The following is an 18,438-nucleotide window of genomic DNA, read 5'->3' as shown; positions in this document are numbered from 1 at the left end:
TACATTTACTCCTCGCTTAATATTTTCTTGCGTAAATATGAATTTCAAACGTAGGAGCTTCGTATATCGAATAATTAAAAGATCGAAATATTCCAAAAGCCTAAATGCCTCTCGCTGTAATTACAGTTTCGATCGATACTTTACCTTGGAACTTACCATTGGAACGAATAAGAAATTCGTTTCTTTCCTTTTATTTCTACTGCTTGCGCTTTGAAATTTTTATCTACAGCTTTCCATGTAACTTTTCCGTAGCATCTCGTCGATTTTCGTTTTACTTGTTCTTTATACGGACGAAAATTGACGCTACTACGATAATTGGAATGCGAACGACGATAATAATCGTTACTTAGCAGAAAATATTTAACTTGTTCTCGGAAAATGATGGTTCGTGCTTATCGAAGCATGGTTCGAGGCATCGTCATTGCGATTGTAGAATTCGGTTATCCGGCTCGGTAAACGTAAAATTCATTCGAGATTCTCAAAGAGATTCCCAAATAGCAAACTGTTTTTAACCATGGGAAACTGAATCGTGGACATTGCCGGTAGTTATTCACCTCGCAATCGTACTTTCCTTTCATTATTTCGCTTTGCATCCACGTAGCCTTTCTATTCGCGTAAGATAGCTACCATCGTTCGATAGAATCTCGAATCTTACCAGTCGGAGAACGGAAACGTCTCTGAATGGTGTCGATCTAAACAGAAATCACGTTAACTTAGACTGCTGCACGACGAATACTAAAATAAGCTGGCCCATCTTTCAAACTGATTGAACTATTGTGACGTTCGTTCGAAAGACGCTGAAATTTCTATACTCGTTTTGCACGGTACACGACCATTTCCGTAAAAAAACGGCGAGCGAAGAGTTATTTATTATCTACCGGATCGATCGTCACGACTTGTCGTCATTTTAAGATGACGACGTGGTTACGAGGCGCCAGTATTTCGTTAGAAATGGAACTAACCTGCCGATTTTATGATCGTAATTTGCCGATGATAATCGATGATACGATTTATAAACTGACTTATTTTTTATACTTTCTCGTAATCGCAACATTACGAGCTTTTTAAATTCATCGTACGATGGTCTACGTACAATACGGTCGGTACCTTGGCCTGACGACAATACCAAAATATATAGAATATTAGGCATAAGTAGAAATTCCTCTAAATTATGCTGACAGTGTTTACTATCGAACGTAATAATACAAGGGAAAGGAAGACACGGTCGCGCTCAACCGCGTAGAACGAAAATGAAAGGACAAATTAAGGAAAATACAGAGTAACGAATGAAATGTACAAAGCATAATCTGCTATTAAATTTCTTTCAACACAGAATCAACATTTTACCATGCTGTTTTCACGACTTAAAGAAACTGCTATGCCGTAAATATGCGAGATAACTATCCTGAAAACAGTTTTTATAAGCGGTGCCAAGCGGCAAAAAATATCAGTCGTTTAAATACATTTCGCTTTTCCATCGTTTTAGCACCCACCAATTAAAGAACTGAACTTTTCTCTGTAAATTACGGTGTGTAGATGTTTTATTTCATGACCGTCTAGAAATCTAAACGGGTTGTTTCGCAAAAAAAAGAAAAGACGAAAGCTTTTAATTGCAACCGAACACGTTTGATACACAGCGGTGAAATATTCGTTAGATACGAAACCGTAACACGCGCGGCACTCGCCATTCCACAAGACGATACACTAGATTTTGCTTATTAAAAATTTGCACGATCGTCTAACATACTACGTTATCGAAGGCAATTTGAATCTCTTCGAGAGGATACGTGAATTTACCACCAAAATACAAAAACACAAAAATACAAAGTTTCTCTTCTTTTTATACGTAATACATGTAAATCGCATATGCGTACTCGAAATCGTAAAACAACGTAACAAATTCGATATGGATATTTCTTGCATGAAATTCAAATGCTCGATGATTTGTTTGTCATCGTAGAGATAACGTATTTAGACAAGTTTTACAATATTATCGACGTTTTAGTAAATTCGATTTCGACGCATGATAGTTATCTCGTTAAAGCAAATTACAAATTTTATTCCATTTAATCGTGTTTTGTTGATACGTACATATTTAACGTCAACTTCGTCCCTAAGTAATTTGTCTTCGTACATATATGTTATTGTTACTCTACTTTACTTTATCCTAATCAATATATCGATTTAAATAATAATGTAATAAAATTACCTATTCGATTTAATAATTTTAATTATCTATTTTAAAATTATTAAATCGAATAGTGATCGTAATCGGAATTTCGATATTTATGTAATATTTTGTAAAATATTTTATACGATTCGCAAAATATTGCAATTTCAAATTTTAATACAATACTTCGGGAAATACGTTTCATTAAATTGCAATAAAGTTTCGCACAAGTACCGAATAAATATTCCTTCGAATAAAATTTATCGATATATTCTTTATTTAATGTGGAATGAAGAATAAGATCCGCGTCAGGTGTATGTAGACTTCTATTTTAATAACGTGTCAAAATAATAAAGCGATATAATTTCAATAGTAATTAATGTCGACATCGATTCATGAATTGACAGGATTATAATTTCTTTCAGGAGGGAAATACGAGCCTGTACTATTGGACAACGCGTATAAAGTTCATATGAAATTAACGATAAGTTCCGTCAGTCCATCCGATTTTGGATCGTATAAGTGTGTGTCTAGAAATGCATTAGGAGACACCGATGGCACCATCAAAGTTTATCGTGAGTATAATTAAGTATTTTTCCAACATTCGTATAACACTATCTGTACACTGCCTGTATACGGAAACAAAATTTTACCGAACTTGCAACAAATCTTTATTTCAAAATACGTATCGTCTCAACGGCGCTTTAATTTTCTTTCGACAACTATTATATTCTTTAGAACTACGAAAGGGTCGCATTATTTTTACAAATAGAAGCGATTTTACTGCTAATAAAGTAGAACGTCGATAAAATTTTCTGGATTTTGCAGGCGATTTTTCAGCCTATAGTAAGACGAGCGGGCGGCTCATCTCGTTAAAACAACCACGCTTAAGGAAACTCATCGAAAATTACTTCCTAGTTGAAGCCTTTTGTTAAACTCTTTAAATACCTCGTAACGGTAGCTTTGTCGTGATATAAAATTTTATCAGAATAATCTCTCCGTGTTCTCAACACGTTTCTTCTAAAAACCAGATTTCATCGCTTCACGATCGCAATATCACGATAACAAATTTTATCTTTTTTTACTACAATTTTGAAGTTATCCTGCTTTTTATTAGAAATTACAGAATTATACCGTTGAAAGTATTCTCCATCGATCCGACGGTCGTGAAACTTGGTTTCCGATCATCCAGTACGTATCGTTTGGTCGGTTGATATCGAAGAGTATGACGTGATCTTTTATATTTTATATCGTTATTTTATAATATTCGTATGCTATCGCGACAAATAGCTCTTTTTATTTAAAGTCGTAGTTACACGAGACCTTTAAATTCTACGGAAAGAGATAAAATCTTTTCAATTTATTTATACAACGACAACGTATAACGTTTATACAATACAATTCTATTCTCTAAAATTCAATCTTGTATGTTTTTATAAAATTCTCCGCTGTTGTTTATACTCGTTACGCCTTAAAATATTAGCACCCGAATATCTCAATGTACATATTCTAAATAACCAATATATAGCCATATATGTATCTAACGATAAGACGTTTCGTCTGATCTAATCATCGTATCTGGTTGTATATATATGTATATATATATATAAATATATTTTAGTATAAATAATTTAATAAAATAATTATAATGTATCTTTTCCATATGTTTTAGCAATAACATCTTCGAACTCTACTGGTAGTAATACAAAATACAAAGGTAAATCCCTAGTTTACATTTTATTTTTCTTCGCCACGAATATTATTTATTTGAGAATCATAGTTTGCAAGATAGTACGATAATAAGATCGAAGGCAATAATAAATAAGATCCAGCGGCAATTCTAAACGTATGTGATATACATTTAGAAATTATCTTTGCCGCAAATTTGCCACCAAATCGATTTAGAAAAATTTATCTCGGCGAAATTTTGTTCAAAGTTTATATAACTTAATAAACATACCACTAAACGTTACGTTTATTAATTACTCGAACTATTTCCGAGCATTAGCCTCGCTATATTAATACATGTCACGTACAAACATGCCTTTAAATCAGGAACAAATTATCAGTAATCCAAATAGTTGGTTAGGGAATAGAATCAATTTGGAGTGGTGTTAATGCATTAGTTGGTTCAAACATAATCACGACACAATTTGATACGCAAATGAGATTTCTTATCGCCAGTCTCTGGTAATATTAAAATTCCAATAAATTGTTACTTTGCGAACTCTTCCGACAAGCTCGGTAACTTTTTGCTCAATTACAGTAATTTTACCGTTCTCGCATTACAATTGATTAAAACGTATAATTGGTTCAAAATGTTGCTTTAAACGATATTTATTGCTATAGAACGAAGTTTTCAATTTCGTTATAATAGAAAAGACACGTACGTATATCTTATACTTCGATATCCCTTTTGTCGCATGACTTTCCACGCACGATACATTTTCCAAATAATATCGCATTTTTATCACGGAAGGCAACACTTGGTGGATTAACGATTTCGAAATCTACTTGTTATTATTCCGTTCGGTATTTTGCCTTTTTTTCTTTCTTTCTTTCTGTTTTATTTTTCTTTTTTTCTTTTTTTTTTTTTTTGTCAGTCTCAGGGAATCCAGATCGTCCGCGGTGGTGCTTTATTTTTTATGCTCGACACGCAAGCCAGAAATCGCTCGCTGTGTTATTGCTCGCTTTGTGTCGAGTAGTACTTTCCGAATGATGCAGCGTAACGTACTTGCGATGAAATAACGGGTCGCTGATTAATTAGATCGAGTGTCTGGTTTGTGCATGCCAATCCACTCAACGGATATTCTCTTGAATCACAACCTCTACAAAAGCTAGACACGAGTCCCTTGCTTTCACCGACGTGGCCCCCATCAAAGCTTATTTCGCCCTGGGATAATCGCGTGTCAGTTTCGAAAATAAAATTGCCTTTCCTCTGATGAGCCACAGGATAGCATCACCAGCGGTAATGTGGATCGAATCCACGTGGATTAGTTTTGTAAGGTAATAACTGGTCCGAAATTGTCCGAACTTTGTCGACCCAACTTTATTACGTTTACCATGCACGGCGCGGTAACATTTCGTTTTTTTCGCCAACTCCGATGAACCGAGTAACTCGGTTAAATTTCTTTTTTCTGTTTGTTTATTTCTTCGCGTTTGACGTTGATCGAACGCTGGCAGAAGAACAAAGATATCAAAGGAATTTCAGCGTTCGTATTTGTCTCGCGTAATATCACAGTGACAACGCGGTATACACAGTGACAACTTCATTGGATAAAATACCAGTATACTTTTTGCGTAAATACAGTTTTATTACAAGTTTCTCGAATATTTCGAACTTTCCACGCGTTTTTGATGCGTCGAGATTAGCGTGATATACAGCAACGAACATACATACGATAGCGTGTATAAATATTGCCAACATCTTTTTCGCAACTCGCGTGAAACTACTTATTTCGCGGTTAATAATACGATTATGGTATAGAATAAAATATTCGCGAGTAGTAGTTCCATTTACCTAATTCGTATCGCTTACCGATTTAATACTAAAATATGTTTCGATTACGTCGGATTCGTTTATCGTGGAAGCAAACAAACGAGGTTATTCGACCATAGTCAGATGCCGTTCGACGATTGTTTGTCAGTTAGCAATCGTGTTACTAAGCTTTGTCGATTTCTGGTAAACAAATCGACACTTTTATATCCGTGCAACGTGTACTCTACTGGCGTCACCTTCGATATCGATTTTGTTAACCGTTGGTACACCGTCCGATGTCAGTATCCTTCGTAGCTGTATAAAACGTACTAGTATCCTCTGTGTGTAAATTGAATTGGCCGTTTAAGGCTATCGAAGGATAAATCCCACGATATCGTTTGGTCACTCTATCGCTGTATCTCGACCCTATTGTTTGCTTTAAAGCCACGAAGCACAACTTTGCAGATATACGCCTATTTCGTTGCAAATGTATGGCGTTGTAACACTTGAACCAAACTGAGGCATATAAATGGAGAGGACGCGTCAAGATATAACGCTTCCTTCGTACATTAGATCGATCGAAAAATTCTATTGCCAGTCATTTTCCTTATTATATTTACATTTCTGTTGCGAGATTTCCACACAAATCGCAGTTAAGTCTATAAGCTATAGATAGAAGCGAAACACCTAATATCGCTGAACAAATCATCCGTTGTTGAAATAACAAAGTGCATCTCGTATTTGCAATTACGGATAACGAAACTTGCGACAGAGGCAGCTTTCACAATCGTCCTTAGACAGCCTGAAATCATTACGAGACTGTGTGACGAAATTTCGAGGAAATATATCCGATACTTTGATAGGTCAATCGGTAGAGATACGGACTTTGAGGGAATAAAAATGGCAGGACACATCGACGAACCTGGTATAAACCCACCTTAAAAATTATTTTACTCGATGTTTACGCGTTAAGTCTCTGTGAAATACAAACGTTGGCAAAGTCGGATTTTGCTGCGAAAAATTCACAGAGATCTGTACGTGTAACTCTTGAAAGTCTCTCCAAGGACAGTTCAGGTTCAACATGATCGCGACGCTCGTTTTTCAAGTCGAGACGGAACCATTTCTGTGTGAAATCGCGAATGAATAGGAACCGCCGTGTCAGATTTACAAGCTCACCATCTCATTTGCTTTCGACAGGCAGCTGGTTGCGAAAAAGACGTACAAAAGTCGATAGAACCCGTTTCAGAGGAGCTAGACGTTTAGAAGAACGCCTCTATAAAAAGCCACGGTTGAATGCCATTTTGAACTTACACCTTGTTCATCAAACCCTTTTCCCTACGAGCAGAATGCCAGGCTTTTGCTAAACTTCCAGTTCGTTTTTCAATACACGCGCAAATTTCCGAAAATCCTACGAACATTCAACGTTCTATCTTACATGAATTATAAATCCTTACGTGGTTTGTAATAGCTTCTTCATCCAAGTTTTATACTTTTCGATAAAACGTCGATTCTCCCTATTATACCTTTTTATATTTACATTTAAAATATATCTATTTTATATAATCAATTTTCTCAATTTTCCCTCTAATAAATAATTCCAAAGCTATTACTAGAATTCGCGCAACGTTTAAAATAAAATGCTACGTAATGTTTGAAATTGATGGGACAGAGGAAAATTTAGGGGAAAAATTGGATTAATTTAGTACGATGGCGGAAGTTAAATCGTAAACGAAGAATAAAATATTCGATGGAAGAATTTCTTTCTTTCGCTTTTTTAACGTATCCGTAGTATACATATTTCCGTATATTTCTATCTGTAGCGTTCTTTTAGAAAAATCTAACTTTTTATACGTGTACCTTGCCCGAAGATAACATATAGCACGTAGCTGTATTAAATAGTAATAAAACTTGCGAAATCAGTTTTAAATATTTCAAATTTACCGTTTCAACTAATATCGAGCATTTTAGTAAAAGGTGTTCGTTCATTTCTCGATAATAATAAAACGGATGCGTGTAACGGATGAACTACGCTTTTATATAACTGAAATATTCGTAGATCGACCGTTTTGGTATTTGCAACAAATTATCGTCAATAGTGTCGATAGTTATCAACTTGAACAATGCGTATGAATAGTTGCGCATTCTATCGCTAGTTTCTGAACAACTTTGGACAACATTATTCGCGATTTCTATCCGGAGCAACTAAATTCGGCCGTGTTTTTTAAACTACCTCTTGCAGAGAATATTTTTTTCGCCACTTCATAATGCTGGAATATTCGACAGAAATATAAATGCGCGCAAATACGAAGAAGTATGACTGGATAAAATTTTGATCGTACAAAGAAATACTGTACGTAACGGTATTGAAAATTATACCCTACAAATCGAGATTGTATCGTATCATAGTATTTTAACAGTTCATACAGAACACGAGATTCTATTTCGTACAAATAAATCTCACGAAACTGACTTTTAAGTTTGATTTTCAAATATTTCAGATATCGTTCTATCCAATATCGAAAACATCAAGAAAAATAGTTCTAATTGAAAGATGTAGAAATAATCGCTGTACATATAATAGCGATAGCTGGTATTAAATATTTGAAATTAAAATATTTTGAAATTTTTATTTTGTATATAACGCGAACACAAAAATTTCCGACCCGTTAAAATAGTTTGCGCGTGCTTCAACTTTTCATCGTACGTTTCATCATAGTTGGAGTCATATTTTATTGGTAAAAATTTTAAATACGGAGGAGTATGTACGAATGTTGTATTAAAATACTTTGCCGTTAATCGTATCTTAACGTAGAATTACTAGACTGCGGATGTTTGACGATAGTTTTGCGATAATGATAGTTTTACGAACGCGATCGATTAAAAAATAGTAAAATCCAAGCACAGATTACTTTCAGTCTCTAAATATTATAAAAAATCTTACCTCGGATACTTTATATAGTATTGTACATTATTGTTATCGTGTATTATTAAGCGTTCTATGCATTTTTGTACATTTAAATTTACATAAATTTATAATATTACATCATATGTATATATATATATATATATATATATATATATATATACACACACACACATATGCAACTTCCCTCAGCTATATCACCCGATATACCTTTATGTCTATTATCTTCTTTCCCTTTGAACCAGTTCCGTACGGAGCTTCTTTTCATTTATACCACATTTACATTTTCTCAGGGATTTTCTTTGAAAAATGAACAATGGAAGGATTTCTTCATTTTCATAATCTCGTACCTACTGGATGATTTATAATTCGGGTATGTTTAAATAACCTCTTAAGAACGCTATTTGATATAATTACACAGGGAGTAAAAGCTCATTGTTTTTCCTAGTTAATATTCAAGTTGTAATCCATCGTAAATCGATGTAAATTTATTACTAAATTATTATGTTTAGTCAACATTGTGTATTTATCTGTAAATTATGTACTATCTAAGCGTATATACGCGTATATATTTATGTATATCGATCGAAAAAGTGTAATGTTATTAATCATATGAATATTTTTTGGATATTTATACTTGCTCGATCGCTTGTTAAGATTGAAATTCTTTTATTAATATTCGGATGATTAATTTCATCGGACGGAGAACACGGGTAGAATAATTTTAGTGTCGACGTCTCTATTAATTTGCTTCGATCGATTTGAATTTAATACTCAATAGGCACGTTTCTTAACAACAAGGGATACCATTCACTTTTCTATTTCATGAATACTCTCTTTCTCTCTCTCTCTCTCTCTCTCTCTCTCTCTCTCTCTCTGTTCTATTGTAATGAAAAATCCAGGATTTATTATTGGCTCAGTGTCCAGCCGCATTTGCGTGTACACTCGAAGGCCGGAAATCGATATATGCAAAATATTTTGATGCTAACAGATTGAGAGGCGACGTTGCGTTCGATGGAAGATTTATAGAGCCGTTTCGAGCCATAGGTCAACTTTATTGAACTCTGTCCACTCTTCTCTGCACCAGTACCTGCTTCGGGATTTAGAGCAAATATCGCAGTATTACCAACGAACAAAATCACGAGAATGAAATGTGACGCGCTGCTATTCAACTATTAAACGTTCGCTGTCTAAGCCAAGCTTCGATTCCGCGATCGGCTTTCGGTAGCTTCTTTCGGAAAGGAAAGTCTAAAAAATCCTTTCCATTCTACGAACGTCCATAGGCGTTAAATACATTTTACTTCTTTGCTTTACAAAGATACATGTTGGCGGGAAAAAGTCAATCGTTGCGTAACACAGACGCAGCCTATGTACATTCGACACCTGCAATTATTTTCTTTCGACAAAAATATGCTTTGTAGTAGAATCTTCCTTGGGATTGAAAAATTGGCGAATTTACTTTATTTAGATTGGATTCCTAAGCAGCGGAACACTCGTTGGTTTTATAGAAAACACGACGATCGATTTAGATAATTAGATAATTGGAAAAAGGTAAAAAATTTTAGATTTCTGAAAGATAGCGGCCTAAAAACAATTCTATATGATTAAGCCTGAAATCTGAATTCGGAATCTGAATCTATTTATAGGGACGTTTGGCATTAGACGCGATAGGAAAAACCAGTGATACAAATAACGAGACTAGATGAAACAGCGGATGAATATACACCGGTATCCTTGGCGATACAGTTTCGTCAACGTGCATATGTGAAAAGACTTGACGATAAAAGTTGCTTTTCGCTTTCCTCGTATAAAAGCCAAAAAATCGATGGAGCTGTAACGTGGCGGAGGTAGTCGTGCAGAGGCCAGTTTTTTAAGATTATTTCTGCGCTGTTCGTTCACCATCTTTATAAAGACACGAAAAACGTACTCGCGCATAGATTAAGCCCTCGAAAAGGTTAATCGCGTTAGCTCTTGCCACGAGACAATGAAATCTCCCAATTAGAATTGCCGCTGATGCCAGAAGCAATTGGAAGAGAATAGCGATTGACGATTGCTCGCTTTGAAACGTTGTATCGATGCCGATAGGTATCGCTTCGAGTATTTATACAGAGACAACTTACAAAGAAAAACAGCACGTATGGTCCTAGCACCGTTTGCAATTTCTATATTCAAGATCATCCGAAAATCATAATCGATACGTACATCCGATAAATAAAATGGATTAATATAAAAAATAAATTTTCTTTACTCTATAGCGTTCACTGATTTTTCGCGCAAAAACATGGCCGATAATTTTGTTTAAGCGTTTAGAACAGAGAAATGATAAAATTTAACGCAAAACGTATCTTCTTTGGAAAATGCCAATGAACTTGTATCCTGTTTATTCTTCGACCTTCCATTCGATTTTGTTTTTTTTCGATTCGCGGATAAAAATATTAAATCAGACGAAAAGAAATATGAGTGGATCGAACAACATGAAAGAGAATACACGAAAGTTTCAAATGAGTGAGAATTTAGCGAGAATCTTTTATCAAGGCACGAAGGAACGTGCCAATTATGTCTCGATCGTTGCGTCGATCTACGTTAGTTTATCCTGTCGTTTCGCAACCACCTCCTGTTCTTAACTTCTTCCCTCGTTACTTGAGAAAATACGCAGCTCTAAGATGCATTTTTCACTGTGACAAACGAACTTAGATTTGAACTTCGACAAAACGTCCGATCGATTTTCCGGTTGCAGCGAAAAGGCAACCACGGTTTTCCATTTTCCATTTTCATTCGTATTTAACGTCAACTCCGGTTCAAGCTGTTTACTTGAAAAAACCGGATAAAAATGCAACGATTCCTTTTTCTCTCTCGCCTATTTGTTCTTCTTTGAGGAGAAATGGACGACAAACTAGAGTATGGAACGCAGAATATCTTGAAACGTTGAAAAAGACAAAAAGATGATAAAACGATAAAGGAAGCAATTTATATTACAATCTATCTAATACGTTAGAGATATAGCGTGTATTCCATTCTGAAGGATATTTTTTTTTTTTTTTTTTTTTTTTTTTTTTAGAACGGTAAATGCCGTGCCGTGTTTACAGGATTGTTTAGATTCTCGTATCTCGATAAGATGTCACGACTCGATGCGATTTATCTGATAAACATCGATATTGTTACAGGGAAATTAAGGCACAATTCGAGAAACGATATATTCGAAGGAAACCAAGACATGCTGAAAGAAAGAGGTAAATTGTCTCAGATACGCTCGTGTATTTCGTAAACAACTCGTCTCTATAACGATTATCATTATTAATTACATACGTTTGATATTATACGATATATCGGATGAGATATACATATACACGTGTATATACTCGTATCTCGTTTGTATCTGCTATAAAGCTAATAACAGTGGAAATACTTGTTTCTCTTTTTACCTTGAGAGAAATGAGAAGAACGACGTTTCATTCGGTTCTACAAATAAATGTTGTTCTTTTCGTTAATGTTAATGAATCTAATTAAGAAAATAACGTATCGTTATGTTGCTGGCAATTATATCGTATTCAAAAACTCTGCTCTACGCTTTCTATTCGATATTTTCGAATTTTCTCATTTTTGAAGCAAAGGCGCGTTTCTTCTCTGAATCGGATAACAAATCGGTAACAAATAAAAATGAAATAAACGAAACACCTTGCGTTAAACTATTTTCATCGAATCAATTTGTACACGCCGTCGTAAGAGTATCGTGATTTCCTCTTGCAGATCTAAAGTTACGAGGCCGCAAAGAAACCAGCGGAAACGAAGAGGATGATTACGAAGATTCGGCTGCGGCGTCGAACAAGGACTCTTTCAGCTTGATTTTCGCTTTGGTCACATTCACCATTTACCTCTACCATCATCCGCAGTTAAGAACGCTACATCCGGCTTGAAGAGCGGCCCCCACCGTGCCAGCACATTATCATCAGATCCTTCTTTCGATCGCCACCCATCGACAATTTGTAAATCCACTTAAAAATCCATCGCTCAGGGACTCCATACCGAGGATAAATTAAATCGTGAAATCGCGCTGACCACCCATCACACCTGTATTATAAGACGACATACTCTATTATGATTAGTATCATTATTATTCTGTAACGATATTAGCTGTCGTAAGTTATTCGTAAACCGTAATCGCGTAGATTAAGCGGATGGAAAAATTCTTTTATCACGGAGAACGTCACGTAGCGAGCAATAAGTAAGGGAACACGAGAAGATCCTGTGCTGGAATTGAATTTACAGGTGCGTTGTGTAACGAGCCTGGATCATGCTCAATGGTACGCTATACTTCGAGATAGTAGCCAATGTCAAATTTCGTTCGTAGTTTTCGCGTAGTCAGTTGCGTTAACGTTTTGCAACGAGATTAAGATCGTGGTAGCCGTTCTTCGATGAACATCTTCGATGTTTCACGCGATTAAATTAGAAAACTTTGTTTAATTCATCTTTATGTTTCTCTAGTCAGACGTTAGTACTTTTAGTACTCTTTCTTATGTTCTTCGCAGTGTAGACAGACGCGGTAAAGATAATCGAACAAAGGAAAACGAAGATAATAATAAAGTAAGAGATATACAGAGTCACATAGATTTTTTCGCAGAGCGTGTCTAAAATGTTCACAGGGAAAAAGTTTCTGTCTAAAATTTCGAAACTATCTACTACGATTACACTTCGAAAGAAGGAATTACAATATATAGCGCTTTACTTTTACTCTTTTTTACAAATATCTAATTTTTACCTCTATTTGTTGCTTAAAGTTATATCTCTTGTGACAACGATATCGCAAACTTTTTATCGCTGCGTAATAAAAAAAAGAACGTTAAGTTACGATAGATCAAACTTTTCGTTTCCGTCGTTTAGTCTCGAGGAAGATCGATAACATATAGAAATCTGGTATAATCGATTTTGCGAATACGTAATAACGAGCGCACGACAATTAGCACCAACAGCCTCGGTGGAAGCCTCCAGTGATTCGTATTTATACCAAGGACAGTGTGTATCGAACGAAACGATTATCGATATGCATTCGTGTATATATACATATACATATACATATACATATACATATACATATACATATGCATATGCATATACGACCGCATATTATATATAAAGTATTATAATACGGCCCATGTATTTGTATAGGTAATCGTATATTCGTATATATGTATATAATATAACTGTATGTAGTACGTTAGATATAGTATTATCCAAAGACTGAGAGCATCGTTTCGACGCTCTTGAACTGCATTAAATAATTAAATAACGAAGGATGGCCGAAACTAAATCACACCTCGCGTGACCCGTAAAAATCATGGATCAATCGAAGATGGAATCTCTCTGTGAAACAGCGCGCAGAAAAAAATGTACAGTCCCTCAATTGTAATTTCTCAAGCTATCCGTGAAAATTGTGTAAGAAAATCGCATTGTCGTTGCTAAATTATGCTGGTGTTCTCCAAGATAATTCTTCTTCGCGAAGAAAAAAAATTTCTTTACAGTTAGGTAGGATTAACTAAAATTTGAAACATTCGATGTCGGGTGAAAAAAATTACGGAGACACGTCCCACCTAAACTTTTCCCTTATTTTGAACGTTGAAATTATTATGAATAATTTCGTTTTTACAAATAATAACAATGAGTTTTCTCGATGACTTAAGACGATTAATTTACTAGATGACGTGTCAAAGAATTGCGATTGGCTGGAATCGCGAAGAAAATAGTAAGATGGCTTTTTACAACTTTTGTAACGACAATTTGAACAATACGTTTTCTAGCTTTATGTCAGTTATACTTTTACGTACGTACATGTTGAAAATTTCATCGAAATCGGTTGTTACGATCTACGAACGGTTAAACATCGTGTTGAAAATTGCAATTTTTCACAACGATCGATCTGTAACTGTAGCAAATCTAAAGATCCTTGCGTCTTTCGACCTTTCTATGTCTGTCGCTTATTTCCGCATCGATCGATTGCCATGAAACTATGCAATATCTATGTAACCGACATAAATCTACAAAATGTATCGTTTAATTTTTCATTACAAGCTCGGTTAAAAAAGTTGTAAAAAACGACTCGTACTATTTTCTTCCCGATCCCGGTCAATTCCAATTTTTTCAAAAATTGTTTACGCGTCATCTGGCAAACTAATCCTTTCGCCAATTCTTTTACGAACATTCCAATCGACTTCGAGTCGAATTTTAAAAGGTTACTCTGTTTTAGACGGTGCCCGAATATTTACGTGGCCGGCCGTGAATACGTTACGAAGCACACTTCATACGAGAAGTTGTTCGCTATCGTTACACGAGAAGACAGCGATTGGAAATCTGTTTCGCAAATCCGATTTCTCAAAAAATTCTCAAAGAACATTCCAAATCGGTATCGTGTTTTAAACTGGTACGAATAATTGGCAGACGATAACTATGAGATTAAATAATGGGAAAACGAAATTTTCCATTTCCATTGGCAGCATCTACATATTGTTCGCTATTCGATGCAGACTTGAACAATTTCAAAGATATACACTATATACATATACATATTTACGTCAAATTTTTGTAACAACGGGGACATTAAGCAGTCTCGAATAACAAAAAAAAAAAAGAAACGCCATTAACTTTACTATATAGTCTATAAATGTAATACGAGTGGAATGTAAATTGAAACTTATAGATTTAATTAAGCGATACACTAACATAGAGATTTTATTAAAATGTACGAAAGAGCGTGAAGCTTATAGGCTTTAGAATTAAAACACATTTAAATACAAAAATTATAGATGTATGTACTTAGAATACGTCGAAACTGAATGCATATACCGGTATAATGATTACATTAGTAGGTAAATAGAAAAGTTTGTTTATATTCACGCATCATAAAACGTCGATAGATATCTGAGAAAGTTTATCCGTTACGTGATACGACAAAATAATGTCGAAAAATATTTGTAAAATCAGAAAAATTTGTTCCCTATTTATGAAAATGTGCAACGTGTTTCGGAAATAAAAAGAATTATTTCTTTTGATGAAATACGAAACACGTTTAAAAAGTCCTTCGACAATACTTCAATTATTTACTATACGTTTGTCGTAGCTCAAGGACCAAAGGTTTATGGTAATTTTAAAACGAGTATTTCTTAATTTCTTTCGTCTTTTATTTCAAACTCGAACATCTTGCATAAATAAATTACAAAGTGGAATTTTCGCACTGTGTACTTATCGGTTTTCTTGTATTTCGAATGTATAACGAAGGTACGACAGGTAAAATAATTGTAAACCGAACGTACCGACCAAAATTCGATCCGACGTGTTAAGAAAACCTATTAACGACTTACGTGAAAATTCGTTGTTACCTCGAAAAGCGATCGTCGTGATCTTTGTGCGTCTGCAATTTTATTTGCGAATTAATGCGACAGTAGCATGAAAATTAATCAATTTTTCGAAATAAACAATGTTTTAACGTTTTAACGACGCTAGTTGAAAAATATAGAGTTGCTCGCGAAGGTATAAACACGTTATAGGCATTGTACAAAACTTTCCGAAATTTCATTAGTACTGCAACGAGACATCGTTAGCGTGACAACTACTACCGTGTGGGTAAGACTCGTAAGAGCTACAAGACGTTTATCGCGAGCATACGCTTAATAAAGAACTAGTAGTAAATAATAGCATAAGTAAATCGTCTGAAACATGTAATTAACGCTAAAAATGATCTTACCGAACGTTGCGCGATATTAATACAATGAATAATTGACTGTGTTCAGACAGTTTGCTGATCTTTATGAAGCTTGCGTATGCTTGCATCAAATATCTTGTAATCTCCATCGTATCGTATACCTTCAAATTCGTTTCAAATTTGACCAATATACTCGTAGTCACGACGGTCGAGCCTCGTTACATCGCTGATGAAATTTCCAAATATTTTCCTCCTACATCTTCACCTACACCATGTAACACATAATACATCGATGAAAAGATTCTATGAGCGTACAAAATACCTTCGTGAGCCACTCTACATACACGAGTTCCATGCGTTGAGCCTGTTTAGAGATAGAAACACTTTAACTTTGGCAAGTAATCCTTTATCGTCACTTACTCACTGCATACTTTTAGATGATTGAAATAAAGGTCTATAGTTTTTCATACACATACAGTTTTTCTCGACATAACGGTTCTACGTTTCGCATATTATGTACATACGATTTTCACTGGTCGAGCGACCACGTGTTTATGAATGGGACGATCGATCGTTTTGCGTTCGATACATCAGTTCGTAAACGCAACGTACTCGGAAAGAAGGAGGGGAAGAAAAAGAAAGCTGATTATGGGACTTTAACGATCAACGTAAAAAATAATATCAGAAGGATCGCGAGACAGGATAAAAGGATCGTTGGTAATGTCACGGACAATGTGGTATTCCGCTTTGAGATTCTCCGCAGATGCATTCTACAGCGATCGTAAAAGAACCGAGGGGAAACGAATTTACAATCTTTTTATTATCCAACGACGCGAAACATATCCGAACACGCGAACGTTTCCTTAAAACTATCACCGTTTATTCGATAATTCTCCAAGAATACATTATTTTCATCCTTACGAAGTTATCGATAAATATGTTTATCGGTTGCGCGCTTGATATAATTATCGCTTGACAATTCTGTGTTATGCGTTAAAATTTCCTATCAAAATAATCAACGCGTTTTTAGTTTAGTCTTCTCGTTTATTTGCTTTAAGTTAATTTTCAAATGTAATTTTAAATCAGAATACAAGAATTTTCGACGATCAAATAAACGAGTAAATTTTGCAAACAGCAAATACGGTGTGAAACGCGCTAGACGACTAAACTAATTACATGACGTTAACCAATTGTGAGAGTAAGAATTATTACAGAACGTTAGATAAAACATTTCATTAAACTCTAATTTATCACGCCACTTTTATTCGTAATTAATTTCTAATGTGAAATTCTGTTAACGAATATTTGTATCTCTTGTGTGTAAATATTCAACACGTCCGACGGATAAATATCTGTGGAAAATCATGATATTAAGCACTTAGACACGATTCGTTGTCCAATTGTATAGCATTTAACGTTCGAGTAGCAGATTTTAACGAAGAATGTCCACCAGAACATATCAAATGTCCGTGTTCTTTCTTGTTCAATTATAAGGAACCGTTGTTAGAAAAGTCAATTATCATCTGTCTTTCGTTACGTTTTAACTAGTAGGCATTCGTGCAGTTCCACCTTTCAAATAGTTTGCTTTCACAGCATAATAATGTAAATTATGTAAAAAGTTACTTGACGCCATACGTATCTAGCAAATAATTGGCTATACGTTCAAAAATGTCGAAACCGATTCCACAATTTATTCCTCGTACCAATTGCAAAATACATTGAACCGATCTGTCGCGACGACCAAAAAATGTCTATTTTATATCACATAAACGTGCATTAGTAGAACTAACAACGATTCACTGAATATTCAAGACGTTTAAGCAATCTACGGAACTGTAAACGTTCGTAATGCAAACTAAAAGGAATAAAATATGTTCGATCGATATAGATACTAAAACCAATATTTTCGGTGTGAAAATCTAATTTTTTATTTGCCTGTGTATAATGCTTAAACAGTACGGTTGAATTACGAAAGTAATCGAAAAACATACGTATGTTGGATACTGCCGAATAAGGAAAATCTACTTACATATTGATGAATTCATGATTCGCAAATGCGAACATTATATCCAAAGGAGAGGATGATGCTCGAAACAAAGTTTTACGCCTTATATAATCTTAATTGATGCGATATAACGATATTGTATCTCGTACGTTGATTTAATATGTCGTCAAAG

The 18,438-nt window shown here is 34.9% G+C and overlaps 2 protein-coding genes across 2 annotated transcripts in view; one reads left to right on the top strand and one right to left on the bottom strand.

Annotated features, from left to right (window-relative positions):
* Positions 1–14,028, top strand: part of LOC126871223 (lachesin-like) — a 257,466-nt gene extending 243,438 nt beyond the window's left edge. The window contains exons 7-10 of the mRNA XM_050629806.1: positions 2,596–2,745; positions 3,843–3,887; positions 11,736–11,801; positions 12,319–14,028. Of these exons, the coding sequence (XP_050485763.1) occupies positions 2,596–2,745; positions 3,843–3,887; positions 11,736–11,801; positions 12,319–12,485 (428 nt within the window). The 3' untranslated portion in view covers positions 12,486–14,028. The remainder of the gene's footprint in view (positions 1–2,595; positions 2,746–3,842; positions 3,888–11,735; positions 11,802–12,318) is intronic.
* The window catches only part of LOC126871186 (protein shuttle craft), a 223,773-nt gene that overhangs the window by 102,237 nt on the left and 103,098 nt on the right, over positions 1–18,438 (bottom strand). The window lies entirely within an intron of this gene.

Source organism: Bombus huntii, chromosome 11, assembly GCF_024542735.1.
Source record: "Bombus huntii isolate Logan2020A chromosome 11, iyBomHunt1.1, whole genome shotgun sequence".
NCBI classification, from domain to species: Eukaryota; Metazoa; Arthropoda; class Insecta; order Hymenoptera; family Apidae; genus Bombus; species Bombus huntii.
This window is presented reverse-complemented; position numbering and strand designations above follow the sequence as displayed.